Below are 18597 nucleotides of genomic sequence, written 5' to 3'. Positions count from 1 at the left end.
AATCCAATATGGCCGCCACGGCCACCATTTTGAAAACCTATTTCAAACTTAAAGTCAAGTTCTGCTGGACCGATTGAACTGAAAGTTGGTAGGAATGATCGCCTCATGGTCCTGACAAAGTGTTGTTATTTTTTGGGTCGATCAGAAATCCAATATGGCCACCACGGCCGCCATTTTGAAAACCTATTTCAAACTTAAAGTCAAGTTCTGCTGGACCGATTGAACTTAAAGTTTGTAGGAATGATCGACTCATGGTCCTGACAAAGTGTTGTTATTTTTCAGGTCAATCATAAATCCAATATGGCCGCCACGGCCACCATTTTGAAAACATATTTCAAACTTAAAGTCAAGTTCTGCTAGGCCGATTGAACTGAAACTTTGTAGGAATGATTGACTCATGGTCCTGACAAAGTGTTGTTATTTTTCAGGTCGATCAGAAATCCAATATGGCCACCACAGCTGCCATTTTGGTAAACTATTTCAAACTTAAAGTAAAGATCTACTTGGCCGATTGAACTGAAACTTTGTAGGAATGATCGAATCATGGTCCTGACAAAGTGTTGTTATTTTTCGGGTCAATCAGAAATACAATTTGGCTGCCATGGCCGCTATTTTGCTACTAAGTTCTAATAGGCCGATCTCACTTAAAATTGGTCTAGGAATGATCAGCTCATGGTCCTGACAAAGTTAAGTTAACATTATACTATTTTTTACTCAAATTGGTACATATTTCAACAACAAAAATAAATACTATAGACTCAGGTGACCGTTAAGGCCCATGGGCCTCTTGTTTAAGTATGTTTCTATATTCGTGCTACATCTATAAGCTTATCTTTTTGTCTATACTTTCTTAAATTTAGAAATGGTGTTTTCGGTTGTCGACCTTAATCAACACATATAAAATTACAACAAAGTCTCGGCAACACAGGTAAACATAGCCACTTTGTACCTGGACTGTAGTTTCCCCCCGCCTGGGTCACTTACGTAACTCGCCAAGGTGTGAAAACCAGGTGAAGGGGAGCTATAGACCAAAACGAATGCAAATAACAAATATTAAATGTCCAGTTGTGTTTTCATAACAGTCCTACGGTATCACGTGTCAGGCAAAGTACAGGTCAAACTCCGGTCACTCATCAAATTGTTATTTACCTGTTCTGTTACGAGGAGCCAAACCCATTCTTGACAGTCTAAAGGTCACTGTATACTGTGTTACACGCATTGTAAAATTGTACATGATCTTAATTATTGTGATGAGAAATTACAGTAATATATACAGTGTACATTATTGCATACAATCCTTCCGTATTGTTTTCATTCTGTAATATTGATCAGCAAATTGTACCAAATCGCACAGTTGTGCGGATAGAAGCGCACAACGGGTGAACGATTGTTACATCGCACAGTTGTGCACAACATGTGCCGTCGGTGTGTAAACGATATATGCATGGTGTGCGCACAGTATTTATGGTGCGTTGTGCGGTCACACAACTGTAGTTTAAAGCGGCCTTGTAGTTTAAAACCTGTTTTAGAGATACAATGTACATGTTCTGCTTGAAACTTGTTCTGTTTGATAGACCAGGAAGTGATAAACAGATGTTTGCATGTGAAATGTAATCATTTTGACACATGGGTTGCTTTTTATGGGAGATGTTGCATGAGTATGGTCACATGCAAAATTGTTTTTATGCAATAAATGGTAATTACTTCTGTCAACACTATCTATCTATGTCACAACTGTGTCATCTATTTGTCACCATTGTGATGTCTATCTGTATTACAACTGTGTCATCTATTTGTGTCACCACTGTGTCGTCAACAAATCTGAGTCACCACTGTGTCGTCTATCTGTGTCACCACTGTGTCGTCTATCTGTGTCAACACTGTGTCGTCTATCTGTGTCAACACTGGGTCTCTATCTGTGTCAACACTGGGTTGTCTATCTGTGTCAACCCTGGGTCGTCTATCTGTGTCAACACTGTGTCTTCTATCTGTGTCAACACTGGGTCATCTATCTGTGTCAACACTGGGTCGTCTATCTGTGTCAACACTGGGTCGTCTATCCGTGTCAACACTGTGTCGTCTATCCGTGTCAACTCTGGGTCGTCTATCTGTGTCAACACTGGGTCGTCTATCTGTGTCAACACTGGGTGGTCTATCTGTGTCAACCCTGGGTCGTCTATCTGTGTCAACGCTGGGTCATCTATCCGTGTCAACAATGGGTCGTCTATCCGTGTCAACACTGGATCATCTATCCGTGTCAACACTGGGGCATCTATCCGTGTCAACACTGGGTCGTCTATCTGTGTCAACACTGGGTCATCTATCTGTGCCAACACTTGGTCGTCTATCTGTGTCAACACTGTGTCGTCTATCTGTGTCACCACTGTGTGGTCTATCTGTGTCAACACTGTGTTGTGTATCTGTGTCACCACTTTGCTGTCTTTTTATGTTGCTGTTTCGCCACTCCTCTGTCTATTTGTAGACCTATATAAGAAATGCCACTTTATAAGAATTACTTCATTTGTTCCATCACCGTCTTCTTATATAACAGATTTCAGACAAATTCAATCGGAAACAAATTTTCTATTTTGGCTGCCATTAAATGCTGAGATTACTCTTCAGTGCCTCAGTCAGCCGATTGGCCCATGAAATACCTGTTGGAGATTGGAGTTCTATATATAGGTCTGCATGCTTTCAGTATTTAGTCTTGTGAGTGGTAGACAAACAGATCTGCTTTAATATCAAGGTCTCACTTATTATCTATATATGGAACCTACAATCCTACAGTATCCTTAGATAGCAGGCACATGTATATTTGGCCTGTTTTATTAAAGCTTTGATTTAATTTCATTCTAACATTATATTAGTATGCCACACATTGTACTGGTATGCCACACATTGTACTGGTATACCACACAATGTACTGGTATACCACACACTGTACTGGTATACCACACAATGTACTGGTATACCACACAATGTATTGGTATATATACCACACAATGTACTGGTATATCACACATTGTACTGATATACCACACAATGTACTGGTATACCACACAATGTACTGGTATACCACACAATGTACTGGTATACCACACAATGTACTGGTATACCACAATGTACTGGTATACCACACAATGTATTGGTATATATACCACACAATGTACTAGTATACCACACATTGTCCTGGTATACCACACAATGTGCTGGTATATCTGACATTTCTGTGCTGTTCATCGGTTACGGGAAGTGTGTCTGTTGATAGTTTGTTGTTGAGATGGGTTTCCTAGTGTTCAATCTTTTGATATCAGTGATCCTCGATGATGTCATAGATGCCCATTGATGATGTCATAGTTATGATGACATCACAGTTACTATGATGTCATCAGACAAGACAGTATCATCATAGTATCACTGTACTGTTTGTTTTTCACATGCACATGATCTCAAAGCATCATATTTCACCCAAAAAGAAATTTTATTCATGAAAACTACAAACCTATTCAAGTTTTCATTTTTCAGATTACCTCCCTTTGTTGGTAGTTTGAGAGCAGAATTGGTAAATAAACTTGTCAGGAGAATTCATATTACTCGGTCACTATTAAAGTGAGAAAGGAAACGGATACATCATTGTGTTCATTGTCGCATTTTCCAGACATTTAAAAGGTTTTGATTAAATTTTGGGGAAAAAAAAGTGATGTATAAGGTAGCAGAGTACAGTAGAGGGTTGTGGCCATGGGTGATATTTTTGTTAAATGGCTAACCCCTGTATAATGATATGTAAAAAAAAATTAAAAATAAAACTGTACTAAAATTGGTATAAGCATGATGAAGTGGGCTATGTGAGCTTCACATTTGTAAAAAAGAAAGAAGATTTTTTTGGTTCGAGAAAAAAATTTTGGCCATAATCCGAAAGGGTGCGTACACATGAAAAGCTAGCTTTACAGGAGGTAAAATTTTGACAACAGCACACGACGCAAAATTGCAAAAAATCAAGTTTTACAACTTTACTGGAACCCAGATAATTCTGCAACCAGGTAGGTAATCTTTAATTTCAGACAGAGCTTCGGAAAAAAATTGCGGGGGTCAAATTTCGGGTTAAAAAATAGCAATTTTTGGCATTTTTTGGTAATTTTTTATGTGGTAACCATGGTTTTCACACAAATGACATACATAGAAAAAAGAGGTTTATACACTTCTCAGTACTTTATATGTATTGTAAATGTAATGCAGTTTACAAATATATATACATGTATACATGTGTTGTGTAGGGTAAATCAGCTGTGTTTACATTTCCTCGACATGTGCCTTGTTTATCAGAGTCGGGCCATTTCTATTGTATACTGCTACCTATACCGTAAGTTTGATCTAATAAAACAGAATACTGCCAAAGTATTATCAGTGCATGTATTCTTGAGTAGGATTGTGAAGGAAGGAGCAGTTAATGGTTGATATCTGTGTTGTCATCTCATCATGTACAGCGATTATCAGTATGTCTAACATGAGGACAAGAAACTCGCACCTATCATACAGTACAGGTATTACATCTAGGTTAAGACCAACATTGCGGGACCAGGGTGGCATTTATGTTCATTACAGTAAAATAGTATTTTAGAATATATAGGAGCTGATCCTGACATCAATATTTCATAGATTTACTTGTTAATTTTATGCTTAGAAATGGATGTATGTAAATTCTGGTAGATAAGATTGTTATCAGCCAATTTCATTGGCTCAGATCTGTTTCTCAGCCAGATGCCTGCATTTATAATGAGACTTCTACTTTCTATTTGGCAGATGGTTTCAAGATATCGTTTCAAGGAATTATCTGATTCCAATGAAACTCGCCTGGTATATTGAAAACAATCAAAGTCTTGCGCTCAAGTTATATGCCTGGCCAAATTTGCAAATTTAATAACATTAAACATCTGCGATCTGATCAATAATACCTGGTACACAATGCAGTCTTTATTTAACCTATTTTGATCGCCTTTTGTCTGTCAATATTGCATTGTCTGTCGTCAATCAAATGTTATTTTTTAGCTAAGGCGTTAGCTGCCAGCTATTGGTATTACTTTAGTTAATGAGCTCAGATATTCATAAATGTCGATTTCACACAGACAGCCTCTAGCGGTAATCACTGGTACTAAATTGAATCATATACCGGACCTACTGTCTTTATTATGCGTAACTTTGGACTCAAATGCACTTGAATGGCTTGTAAATATCATTCCTTTCCTTTATAGAACATATGATCTTATCACAACGTCGTATTCTTATTGAAAATGCACCCTGTTTATCTCAATCGGGAACTGCTACTTGACTGTAGGTCATGCATGCTACACGCAACTTCCGGTAAAAATACTTTAGTTAATGAGCTCAGATATTCATAAACGAGACATAACGTCACCTTCTAGTAATACTAAACAAACTGCAAATAAAATCCATTACCACGGACTCAAGTTCACTCAAACGTCATTGGATATAATCTTATTCTTAGTTAGAACTAAGTATCCTTCTAAAACTTCGTATTTACTCTTGGAACTGTCGCTGGATTAACCCTTTACACGGAAATATTGTCCTGTGATTGGCTAAAATTGGTGACATTTACGTCCCTGTTTACAATTATATATTGCGTGGTCAGAGCTATGAAGCGGTCCTGTTCCAACTAACTGAGGATAATCAAAAGTGCTAATCAGTAATAATATATCTGATTCACGCTTCATATGATTATAATGTTATCAAAATATTGCATATTCGTTCATCGTTAAAATAACAAATCCTTACTAAAAACTCTAAAAAAAGAAACGACGGCCATGTTAGATCACGCGTGATGTTATCCGTTTCCTTATATGGCCTTCACGGCCAAATATAGTATTACTACTGATGCGGTCATGTTTACTACAATTTCCATATTTGGTCATGACACCCATATTTAGACGTCTGACCTATATCGGAAAGATTGAGGAAGTTTCCAACATGGCAGTCAATTAGGATTTCGCTTGCACTTGTTACGTAAACTTGATAATTTAACGAAATATAAGGCGGAGTATAACTTACAATTATGTAGGAGATCAACATAAAAAGTTCATATTACAAACCTATTAATGGATACGGATCCTGTCAATTAATTCTAAAATCGCCTCCGTGTGATTCACACCAGGCTTGCCTAACTAAAATGGGATCAACCGGCCGGGGCAGATGAGACCGGGAATCATGTTAGAACTAGCCACTGTCCTTCTCTAGTTCCATATTGGTATTCTAACCTGAAGGCTTTTTTTACCTTCGCAGTATTATCATTTTGTTCTATTTTCATCATAAGATATGCTATTGCATTTTTATATCGCCTTCTCGCTAATTACAGCTCAGCCAGAAACGAAAATATGCTCCGATAGGCCTACATTTTATATGTCTGTTGGTGTGATTTGTGTTTTTCGTTTATTGAAGTATTACCATATAACAGGACTCTTTTATTTCAATATACACAAAAACAACAACACCTTCGGAATGATTTCAGACATATACTGCGGGAAAACACGAGTGATCTCCCTTACATTTAGACATGCGCACATTTTACTTTCGTTTTGTGTAGGCCTAGACATCATTCGCAACGCGAAGCGGAAAAGACGAAAATGCAGGCGAGTGTTGACTTAATGTTAGGCATGTTGTTTAAGCAGCATTGACAATGAACAATATACATACACTTCTGCAACGTTTACCTACTACTGATTCATAAATAAGGCTATGTATCCCGATTTCGGTGACTTGTGGCCAAGCATGCGGCCGAAGCCGCAGAGAATGGCGCATGTTGTCAGCGGCGATGACAAAAAGGAAGGTGCTTCTACGGTATGTATAGCAGTTATTATGCAAAAACAAACATAATAAACGGACGTTTTACTCTAGTGAATTACAGCGTCACGAGGAACGTCTTTCTCCAGACGTGTTGCAAAATTTTCGAACTGCTTAGTTGCAAACTGATTTCACTTAAGCGTTGTTTGTGAGGATATTTGGCCTTACATTTCTTCTCATTCAGTTAAAAAAAAACATGTTATAAACATTGTATTATTAGATTCATTGTGATGTTGGCTTTCATTGAAGTTTCAATTGTTATACTACTTGATGTTTTGGAAACTTAAACAAGTATAGTAGTTCTAAATATTATGAAATGACAGAAACATTAGGCCAAACAAATTACTTGTGTTTCTACTATCAGAAAAAAATAGGGTAGGTATGTATTAGCTAGGCATTTTATTGTTAATTTGAAAAATATCTTTACTGCGCTAATATAGAGCAGGAGTTCTGACTTTAACAGTGCATATAAAAACTTAAGGGTATTGTAGAACACAAATCTGAGATAAGTCTGGTTAACCACACTGGTGTCGAACACACCAATAAGTATAGTGTGTATAATATATCATAGTTTATACACATCATATTACTATTAGTGTGTCCAGTATCTGTGGGGTTAGCATAAACTCAATATTTGTTTTAAACTTTTAATTGGCCTTATATAATGATCATTTATAGGTCAGACAGGGTTTGGTTTCCAATTCGGAAACTAGACCTGTTAAAACAGTTATCATTTGTAATTTAGAGATTAAATATTTCTAAGCAGAAAAAAATGAACTATAAATATTTTTCAACCTTTTCTGAGTTGTACAATTTTAGAGTATCTTCTGTCTGAAATCTGAACATAACTTGTTTTATGATAAATGTGTAAAACAATTCCTCATACTGGGGTAAAGTTTTTCTATATATAGTCCCAAAAACTACAGATAAAATCCTTGAGCACGTACAAGATACAAAAATATATATTTTACGTCCATTTTGCAAAACATACAACATAAGCTACAAAGACAAAACATGAGTATAATAACAGAGACCAAAATATTACAACATGGAAAAATAAAATAAAAACATGTATGTACATGTAGTATACTGTAAGCTCAGAAAAAGAGTTTATCACTTGGAAAGCACTTAATAGGCACATTGAACACGGTAAGCACATCAGCACATGGTAATTTAAGCACATTTAGAACATTTGCATACAGCACATAAAAAACAAAACCATAACATGGAAAGCTTATTAGCACATAGTAGGCACATTTGCACATTGTAAGCAAAATAAAGGAGTGCAATGGACATCTCCATGTTTCCTGGTTAATTTCTTCTTTATGGAAACAACCAGGGGAGAGTGATGTTCTGCTTCATCTTTTGTATTAATGAAAACCGTGAATATCTAAGTGCGTGTGTTTAAACTAATTTTGTTTTGTTTTTACTGGTACCTTTTTATGTACACATGTTTTACCACCTAAGGAATTAGATGTCTTAAGCCCCCATATGATGTGCTGTTATAAGTTGAATTTAATGTACATTTTGTTTATATTTAGTTCTGCTACCAAAGAGATTGACTTATTGAAATGTTTTTGAAACATTTTAATGAACTCCTCAGCTTTAATGCCTTATTTCTCACTATACAAGCTCATATTGCTATGCCTCCTATTTGTTTGAATATCATCTCTAAACATTATTGCTGGTGCAGAAATTATATGGTAACTATGTTCTATTTTAGGGGGGGAAAGCAATCAATATTACAACAGACAGGGATGGTTATTGATGGGAGAAAGGAGGATGAGAAATAGGAACTGTACCAACTCTCTCATACCTTTGAGGACTTCATGAACTTTTTCAAAAGGCTGCAAGAACTATACCAACAGTGACATGACATTTTGAAATCTGTCAGTTACTTTATAGAGGAGGAACCTCTGACTAAATCATTTTCTCTCAGACACATGAAAGCCGAGTCCACAGATCCTTCCATCAGCGAATAGTTCAAATGTAGTTCAAATGCTTTCCTCGCAAACTTTTCCTTAATGGAGAAGTCAGTGATCTTTACTTGGAACAGATTGAATCTGTGAATATTGATGCTGAAAGCCTGATGAATGTGATTGAACAGCCCCTACTTGATGCTGAAACCCTGATGAATGTGATTGAACACCCACTACTGACTAAGGGCACAAATGTTGGAAACAACGTTTGTTTTGATCAATATAACACTATGGGTGGTGGGAGCAAATTGGAAAAAAAATTAAAAGTATGTTTTTAAAGATAGAAATACTGGTCATGGCTTCCTTTTAGTTTTTGTCCAATGAATTAAAAGTCAACGCAAATGTTAAGTAGTAAAAGAAATGTAAGATCCCTGGTATACATTGTACTTTTAACAATGCTTATGATCAATATCAATAAAATAAAATAAAAGTTATAATATGTAACTTGATATTTGTTAACTTCGCTCGATTTTACTGTGTCCAACATTTGATATTAAATCTTGTGTGATATATGAGAGGGATAGCACACAAGATTGTATCAATGTCAATGAAAGCAATTATTTCTTAAGTTTTCAACCATATTTCTTGAAACTTCATTTCTAAATTTCATACATCAATTGTTCAAGACAGTTTTAAGGTCAATTTCATTCAGTCAAGGTGAAGGCTACAGCTTCACAACCTGTTCATGTACATGTGACAGAGAAATTGTCAGTGCATTCCTAACTAAGTATTCAAACCAAATTTTATAAACCTTGATCCATCATTCTCAACATTAAATCATGCACTACCTGTTTGCATATACACAAGCAACCTCAACTTTCAATAAGTCCTGTTGTCAACATTTGTTGCACAATGCTATCAGTTCTGAAACCAACAATCATGACAACTGTAATAACATAGTATGTGTTCTAGCTGGTACATTTGCAGTACTCTTTTGAAATGTATTTGAAATTAATATGTGCATCTTATTTCAAATGCTAGCCTATGAAGATGATAAAGCTGAACATATGCTATAAAGTTGTTGTTTTCTTTGTGAAGAATTTATGCAATGGAAATAGAGGGAAAATAATGTAACTCTCCTAATCTTGTGTGTGTGTGTGAGTATGTATGTTTATATTTTGTTTATCTTATTCAATATTGAAACATACAACAATGTATCATATTGAATTAGAGTGCTTTTTATATTATTTGTTCATGGGAACACAGATTCAAAATAGTTCCATTTTTCATAAGAAGAGACCTTTTCACTGCAGTGAATATGTAAAACACTTTATTTAAAAGTTTTTCAAAATTATTGAGAGACTTGTAAATTTATAGGTAGCAGTAATCCACTTGCTTATCCACAATTTAGTTTCGGCAAGTAAACATCCTTATAAATATTGTTCTGTAACAATATACACTGACTGATGCAAAATTGAAACTTGAACAAAATTCACACGTATTAAAAAGCATGCCAACCCTGGTCGATGTGCACACTTTACAAGATAACTTGCTTGAATATATATTGATCAATATACAAACTTAGACGATAAGTTCAAAGTTGAGTGAAATCCATGCCTAATTAATTAGCATACTGTACTCTGATTGGTCAATGGTTTTATGCCAAGTAACTTTGTCAGATAAAGCAAGGGTTGACATGATGTTCACAATCTGTGCATAATCTATTTAATGGTTAAAAATAATCAGGTATTGGTCAAAGGAGTAAATGCCAGTTTCAGTTTTTAATGTTCTATGAAATACATTGTATGAACAAAGGGAAGCAATTCCTAATTCCTATGCAAATTAATTATCCAAAGGTTTAAAATGATATATTCTAGAGGAAACTTGGCACCACTCTTCTGACAAACCTATAAAGATATACTGTACACACAAGAAGAATAACTTCACAGTGGTACACTTTTACATAAAACTTTGATTCATAACAAATTAACAGTAAATCCTTCTGTACAATATGATGGGAACTTCGTCTTTATTTTGTTCTCCATTCCAAAAATAATATATATATCTTTTGCCTTAGCTTTCAGTACTTTCAGTACATTGATTGTCCACTGTAAATGATTCACAATTATGAAGGAATTTTTTCGTTGCCAGAGATGAACCAAACCTGTAAATTTCATGGTTTCCAGCCCCAGGACCTGAGGGGCATGGACAAAGAGGGTCAAAGTGGCTAAAACTTCCAACAAACTTCTTCTTTGAATCTAAAATCTTCTTCTTTATATATAAATGCAAGATGGGAATGTCCTTTGATGATTTATCAAAATCGTGAATTTCATTACCTAATTACGTGTTGCCGTGTCCGTTGTTGACATCCTGCATCCAGCATCAAGATTTTACTTTAAACAACTTCTTCTTAATAACGAAAAGGCTAAGGATGTTGATGTTTGGCCAGCAGCATACTGGGACGAAGTGCTACCAAGTTTGTTCAAATGAATGACCTTCGTCCATATTCAAGGTCACATGGGTCAAATTATGGACTCAAAATGTGTTAAAGTCTTTAAAAGACAACTTCTATAAATAAACCAAAAGTCCAGGATGACGATATTTGGCCAGAACCATGCTGGGATGAAGGGTACCAAGTATCTTCAAATGAACGACTTTCGCCCATATTCAAGGTCACATCCATGGATGAATTGTCCTAAAAATCCTTTAAATGGCACAGTGTTGACACAGATAGACGTCACAGTGGTGACACAGATTCATAAATACAACTCTGCGTGTGACAATCATCATGCCACATCTCCCATAATAACCAACCCATGTCTCAAAATTATTACATCTCACATGCAAACATCTGTTTATCACTTCCTGATCTATCGAACCATATTCATAGTCACAAAGTCAATTTTCTTAAAAAAACTTCTTTTAGTCTCCTTTTAAGGTTACAATTGTAATATTAATACCAGGTGAGCAACGCATGCCTTTCTTGATTGTTTCCACATCACATCACTTAATCAACAACAAAAACTATGTATATTACAGATCAGTTGAAAGTTATGTACCAGGGATCTTTATATATCATTGTCATGGGTAAATTGCAATTAACCACCAGTCTAACTCAGCTGGGGCAAGCTTCACTTACAAGGAATTCTTGTGTGCACAAAGAGGAAAGGTCATACAAGGTCGTAGTGTGTTATATTATGTAAGAGGAAGGTTAGGTGATAACAGTCATTATTGGATGGTTATTATATAATTAATTATGTAGGGAGTATCATACAGCAGACATTCTGTAAGGCTTGACGCTGTACTCCCAGGGGATTCCCTAATTACATGGAAAATTAAGGAGAAAAATGCAAATTAATTCTATCAAATAAATGTCAGTCCTTGTGCCAACCCTGACAGTGATTAGTGCAGTAAGGATGCAGCTAGTGTCCTGACTTGGCAGTCCTTGCTTCTCTATTGATTCCTGTGTTAAATCTCTATAGAAAGTCTGCTAGACCTCTTATGATATTACAGCTGATGTCTGATCGACTCAACTCTGAGGTGCACAGCCAATGTCTGATTCTGTGTAGTACACAGCTGATGTTAGATTGATTCAACTTTGATATTTTAGATTGACTCAATTTTGAGGTACACAGCTGACATAATATTGACTCAACTTAGAGTTTCACAGTTGATTTAGGATTGACTCAACTTTGAGATACACAGCTAATGATAGATTATAGTTCTGTTTGAGGACACAGCTGGTTTAGATTTTTAGATTTCTTTGTTCTATCAAAAGTGGGGGAACTGAGAAAAAACCCTTTGAGGTACACAGCTAATGTTAGAATGACCCAACTTTGAGCTATACAACTGATTTTAGGTTGACTCAACTTTGAGATTTACAGCTGATGTTAGATTGACTCAACTTTGAGGTATACAGCTGATGTTAGATTGACTCAACTTTGAGGTATTCAGCCGATGTTAGATTGACTCAACTTTGAGGTATTCAGCTGTTGTTAGATTGACTCAACTTTGAGGTATTCAGCTGTTGTTAGATTGACTCAACTTTGAGGTATTCAGCCGATGTTAGATTGACTCAACTTTGAGGTATTCAGCTGTTGTTAGATTGACTCAACTTTGAGGTATTCAGCTGTTGTTAGATTGACTCAACTTTGAGGTATATAGCTGATGTTAGATTGACTCAACTTTGAGGTATTCAGCTGTTGTTAGATTGACTCAACTTTGAGGTATTCAGCTGTTGTTAGATTGACTCAACTTTGAGGTATTCAGCCGATGTTAGATTGACTCAACTTTGAGGTATTCAGCTGTTGTTAGATTGACTCAACTTTGAGGTATTCAGCTGTTGTTAGATTGACTCAACTTTGAGGTATTCAGCCGATGTTAGATTGACTCAACTTTGAGGTATTCAGCTGTTGTTAGATTGACTCAACTTTGAGGTATTCAGCCGATGTTAGATTGACTCAACTTTGAGGTATTCAGCTGTTGTTAGATTGACTCAACTTTGAGGTATATAGCTGATGTTAGATTGGCTCAACTTTGAGGTATTCAGCTGATGTTAGATTGACTCAACTTTGAGGTATACAGCGGATGTTAGATTGACTCAACTTTGAGGTATTCAGCTGTTGTTAGATTGACTCAACTTTGAGGTATTCAGCTGTTGTTAGATTGACTCAACTTTGAGGTATTCAGCCGATGTTAGATTGACTCAACTTTGAGGTATACAGCGGATGTTAGATTGACTCAACTTTGAGGTATTCAGCCGATGTTAGATTGACTCAACTTTGAGGTATACAGCGGATGTTAGATTGACTCAACTTTGAGGTATTCAGCTGTTGTTAGATTGACTCAACTTTGAGGTATTCAGCTGTTGTTAGATTGACTCAACTTTGAGGTATTCAGCCGATGTTAGATTGACTCAACTTTGAGGTATATAGCTGATGTTAGATTGACTCAACTTTGAGGTATTCAGCCGATGTTAGATTGACTCAACTTTGAGGTATTCAGCCGATGTTAGATTGACTCAACTTTGAGGTATACAGCGGATGTTAGATTGACTCAACTTTGAGGTATTCAGCCGATGTTAGATTGACTCAACTTTGAGGTATTCAGCTGTTGTTAGATTGACTCAACTTTGAGGTATTCAGCTGTTGTTAGATTGACTCAACTTTGAGGTATTCAGCTGTTGTTAGATTGACTCAACTTTGAGGTATTCAGCCGATGTTAGATTGACTCAACTTTGAGGTATTCAGCTGTTGTTAGATTGACTCAACTTTGAGGTATTCAGCTGTTGTTAGATTGACTCAACTTTGAGGTATATAGCTGATGTTAGATTGGCTCAACTTTGAGGTATTCAGCTGATGTTCGATTGACTCAACTTTGAGGTATACAGCGGATGTTAGATTGACTCAACTTTGAGGTATTCAGCCGATGTTAGATTGACTCAACTTTGAGGTATTCAGCTGTTGTTAGATTGACTCAACTTTGAGGTATTCAGCTGTTGTTAGATTGACTCAACTTTGAGGTATTCAGCTGTTGTTAGATTGACTCAACTTTGAGGTATTCAGCTGTTGTTAGATTGACTCAACTTTGAGGTATTCAGCTGTTGTTAGATTGACTCAACTTTGAGGTATTCAGCTGTTGTTAGATTGACTCAACTTTGAGGTATTCAGCTGTTGTTAGATTGACTCAACTTTGAGGTATATAGCTGATGTTAGATTGACTCAACTTTGAGGAATACAGCTGATGTTAGATTGACTCAACTTTGAGGAATACAGCTGATGTTAGATTGACTCAACTTTGAGGTATAGAGCTGATGTTAGATTGACTCCGTCAAATTGGAATTAGATTCACAATAAATGTTTGATTGATACTTTTGACCTTGAGTTTCACAGCTGATGTCAGATTAAATCAACTCTGAGTTTCACAGCTGATGAGAGATTAACTCAACTCTGAGTTTCACAGCTGATGAGAGATTAATTCTACTAATCAGGTGTAAAGCTGATATCAGATTGACTCAATTTAAGGGTCTTTCGAGTCCAAGTGACTGACCCACAATAGAGTTATAGGGGTCAATACGATTTATAGGGGTACAGTAGGTAGTGGGACAGTGTTAACTATAATAACCAGTATACTACACTGTAGACCCTGAATGTTGATTTCATATCTAACATTCTCTAACTTTCAAAATGTGGCATCAAAATGAGGATTAAACCAGAAGATGATTTTATTCTCATCAATGTCATTTATTTGTGATGTCATAATAGGACTTCTGTAAAACCATTACTGTACAACTACAGTACAGTTTCTTCAGGCCACCCCGTGACCTTTCTTGGCCAAAGAATGTGGTGCTGTTTCTTGTCTGCAATCCAATAAAACATTCTAGACATTAGGATCTTCCTGTACTATCTTACAGCTGAGCCAGGCATTAGTATTGAGGCAGACATGTATAAACTATCATAGACACAGCTATTAACAAGAAATACAAATGTGAAACTGCAGGTCTTCTCTGGAGATTGTGTGAACTATAAAAGAGATGGCTGTATACAATTGATCACTTCAAAAACAGGCTGCCTCACACAGTGTTTATTCGCTGTGTTAGGCTTGTAGTATACATTGTACACGGTTCTACATCAGCAGTAGTCTATAATGGAACACAGTGTTTATTCGCTGTGTTAGGCTTGTAGTATACATTGTACGATTCTATATCAGCAGTAGTCTATAATGGAACACAGTGTTCATTCGCTGTGTTAGGCTTGTAGTATACATTGTACACGGTTCTACATCAGCAGTAGTCTATAATGGAACACAGTGTTTACTTGCTGTGTTAGGCTTGTAGTATACATTGTACGCGGTTCTGACATCAGCAGTAGTCTATAATGGAACACAGTGTTTACTTGCTGTGTTAGGCTTGTAGTATACATTGTACGCGGTTCTGACATCAGCAGTAGTCTATAATGGAACACAGTGTTTACTTGCTGTGTTAGGCTTGTAGTATACATTGTACGCGGTTCTGACATCAGCAGTAGTCTATAATGGAACACAGTGTTTACTTGCTGTGTTAGGCTTGTAGTATACATTGTACGCGGTTCTGACATCAGCAGTAGTCTATAATGGAACACAGTGTTTACTTGCTGTGTTAGGCTTGTAGTATACATTGTACGCGGTTCTGACATCAGCAGTAGTCTATAATGGAACACAGTGTTTATTCGCTGTGTTAGGCTTGTAGTATACATTGTACGCGGTTCTGACATCAGCAGTAGTCTATAATGGAACACAGTGTTTATTCGCTGTGTTAGGCTTGTAGTATACATTGTACGCGGTTCTGACATCAGCAGTAGTCTATAATGGAACACAGTGTTTATTCGCTGTGTTAGGCTTGTAGTATACATTGTACGCGGTTCTGACATCAGCAGTAGTCTATAATGGAACACAGTGTTTATTCGCTGTGTTAGGCTTGTAGTATACATTGTACGCGGTTCTGACATCAGCAGTAGTCTATAATGGAACACAGTGTTTATTCGCTGTGTTAGGCTTGTAGTATACATTGTACGCGGTTCTTACATCAGCAGTAGTCTATAATGGAACACAGTGTTTACTTGCTGTGTTAGGCTTGTAGATATATACATTGTACGCGGTTCTACATCAGCAGTAGTCTATAATGGAACACAGTGTTTACTTGCTGTATTAGGCTTGTTGTATACATTGTACGCGGTTCTACATCAGCAGTAGTCTATAATGGAACACAGTGTTTACTTGTTGTGTTAGGCTTGTAGTATACATTGTACGCGGTTCTACATCAGAAGTAGTCTATAATGGAACACAGTGTTTACTTGCTGTGTTAGGCTTGTAGTATACATTGTACGATTCTATATCAGCAGTAGTCTATAATGGAACACAGTGTTTATTCGCTGTGTTAGGCTTGTAGTATACATTGTACGCGGTTCTACATCAGCAATAGTCTATAATGGAACACAGTGTTTACTTGTTGTGTTAGGCTTGTCGTATACATTGTACGCGGTTCTACATCAGCAATAGTCTATAATGGAACACAGTGTTTACTTGCTGTGTTAGGCTTGTTGTATACATTGTACACAGGCTGGCGAGTAATTCAAAAGATGTTGGGGAGAAAAAAGTTCAATATTCCACCAATTAAATGCAATTATTCATAGAAATGAACTATTAACCTTGCCGAATGACATTGTTGTTTGTTGATATTTTAACCCATTCACCCCTGGAATTTCATAATGGACTATTAAATTAAGTCTTTGAATTTGAAGGGTTCAAATGTGTCTTCTGGGCTGAATGAGTTAATTAAAATATGAACAAGACTTAGTTGTCAGTGAATGAAAAGCTTACATTGTTGTTCATATTGATAGTTTAGCAAGACAAAATTTATGTTTGTTATTTGTTAACAGTTGACTGTTTGGTATGAAGAAGATTTGTCTTACATTTGTTTGTTTTTAAAAGAAACTGATGTTTGTTGACAGTTTGGTATGAACTGATTCTGATGTTTGTTGATAGTTTGGTATGAACTGATTCTGATGTTTGTTGACAGTTTGGCATGAACTGATTCTGATGTTTGTTGATAGTTTGGTATGAACTGATTCTGATGTTTGATGATAGTTTGGTATGAACTGATTCTGATGTTTGTTGACAGTTTGGTATGAACTGATTCTGATGCTGATGTTTGTTGATAGTTTAGTTTGAACTAATTCTGATGCTTGTCGGTTGTTGACATTTAGGTATGAACTGATTCTGATGTCTGTTGTTTGTTGACAGTTTGGTATGAACGAAAAGCTGATGTTTGATGACTTTAAGCAATGGACTCATCGCCACAGTCCACACATCTTCTTTGGGGTTCACAACTGGGTCTACACCATCATGACTGGCTCCAAGATGCCGGAGGAACAGGTAGGAAATTTCGCTTAAAATAGCCATCTAAAATTGTATATAACGTACCTCATTTTACACTATTCTTAGACTTGTTTTGACGCACATTTAAGGTGCATATAGGATACCATTAAGTCTTTCAGATGACAAATTGTTTACCCCCATAAAGATGACGAGAGCTGGAAATCCAAAACAGCTATGAGTAATCTGTCTATCCAAGTGCTTTTCTTTAAGGTGACACATATATTGCTTTGTAACAAAAATTTCAAGAACAAATCAATTATGATAAATATACCAGGAAAACTTGAATTTGTTTTCTCTTGCAGGAATTCCATGTCCCTGAATATTAATAAATGACCTAAGGTGTAAATAGGACCTTCAACCCTATACATTGTAAAACCAAACTATGTCCCTGTGCCCCTCTTATGAGGATTGTCAGAGTTACACATATCTTGTGGATTACATTTGTGTTAACTTTTGTAGGACGTCCATGCCCCTGTACCCCTCCTTGAGAAATTTGTAGAGGGCAAGTACTGCATGTGTATGGGGATGTTATGGGCACTGTCCACAGTTCTCCCACCCTCATACACCCACACAGACAGCAAGGAGGAGGGTAGCGAGCATCCGTCAACCTCCACCAAAAACCCACTCCTCACATCTTACATGATCATCATGAAACTTGTAAGTATACACCCTAGCCTGGCTTCACATTTAGAAGTATCACCCCAAGTCTATCTCCAAACTTGTAAGTATACACCTTACCTAGCCTGGCTTCACATTTAGAAGTATCATCCCAAGTCTATCTCCAAACTTGTAAGTATACACCCTAGCCTGGCTTCACATTTAGAAGTATCATCCCAAGTCTATCTCCAAACTTGTAAGTATACACCTTACCTAGCCTGGCTTCACATTTAGAAGTATCATCCCAAGTCTATCT

The 18597-nt window shown here is 36.5% G+C and overlaps 1 protein-coding gene across 1 annotated transcript in view; it reads left to right on the top strand.

The window, feature by feature from the left end:
* LOC110452393 overlaps nt 1-18597 on the top strand; it is a 46274-nt gene that overhangs the window by 11322 nt on the left and 16355 nt on the right. The window contains exons 5-6 of the mRNA XM_021500893.1: nt 17550-17681; nt 18144-18341. Coding sequence (XP_021356568.1) covers nt 17550-17681; nt 18144-18341 — 330 coding nt within the window. The remainder of the gene's footprint in view (nt 1-17549; nt 17682-18143; nt 18342-18597) is intronic.

Source organism: Mizuhopecten yessoensis, unplaced genomic scaffold (assembly GCF_002113885.1).
Source record: "Mizuhopecten yessoensis strain PY_sf001 unplaced genomic scaffold, ASM211388v2 scaffold6671, whole genome shotgun sequence".
In the NCBI taxonomy this organism is placed as follows: Eukaryota; Metazoa; Mollusca; class Bivalvia; order Pectinida; family Pectinidae; genus Mizuhopecten; species Mizuhopecten yessoensis.
This window is presented reverse-complemented; position numbering and strand designations above follow the sequence as displayed.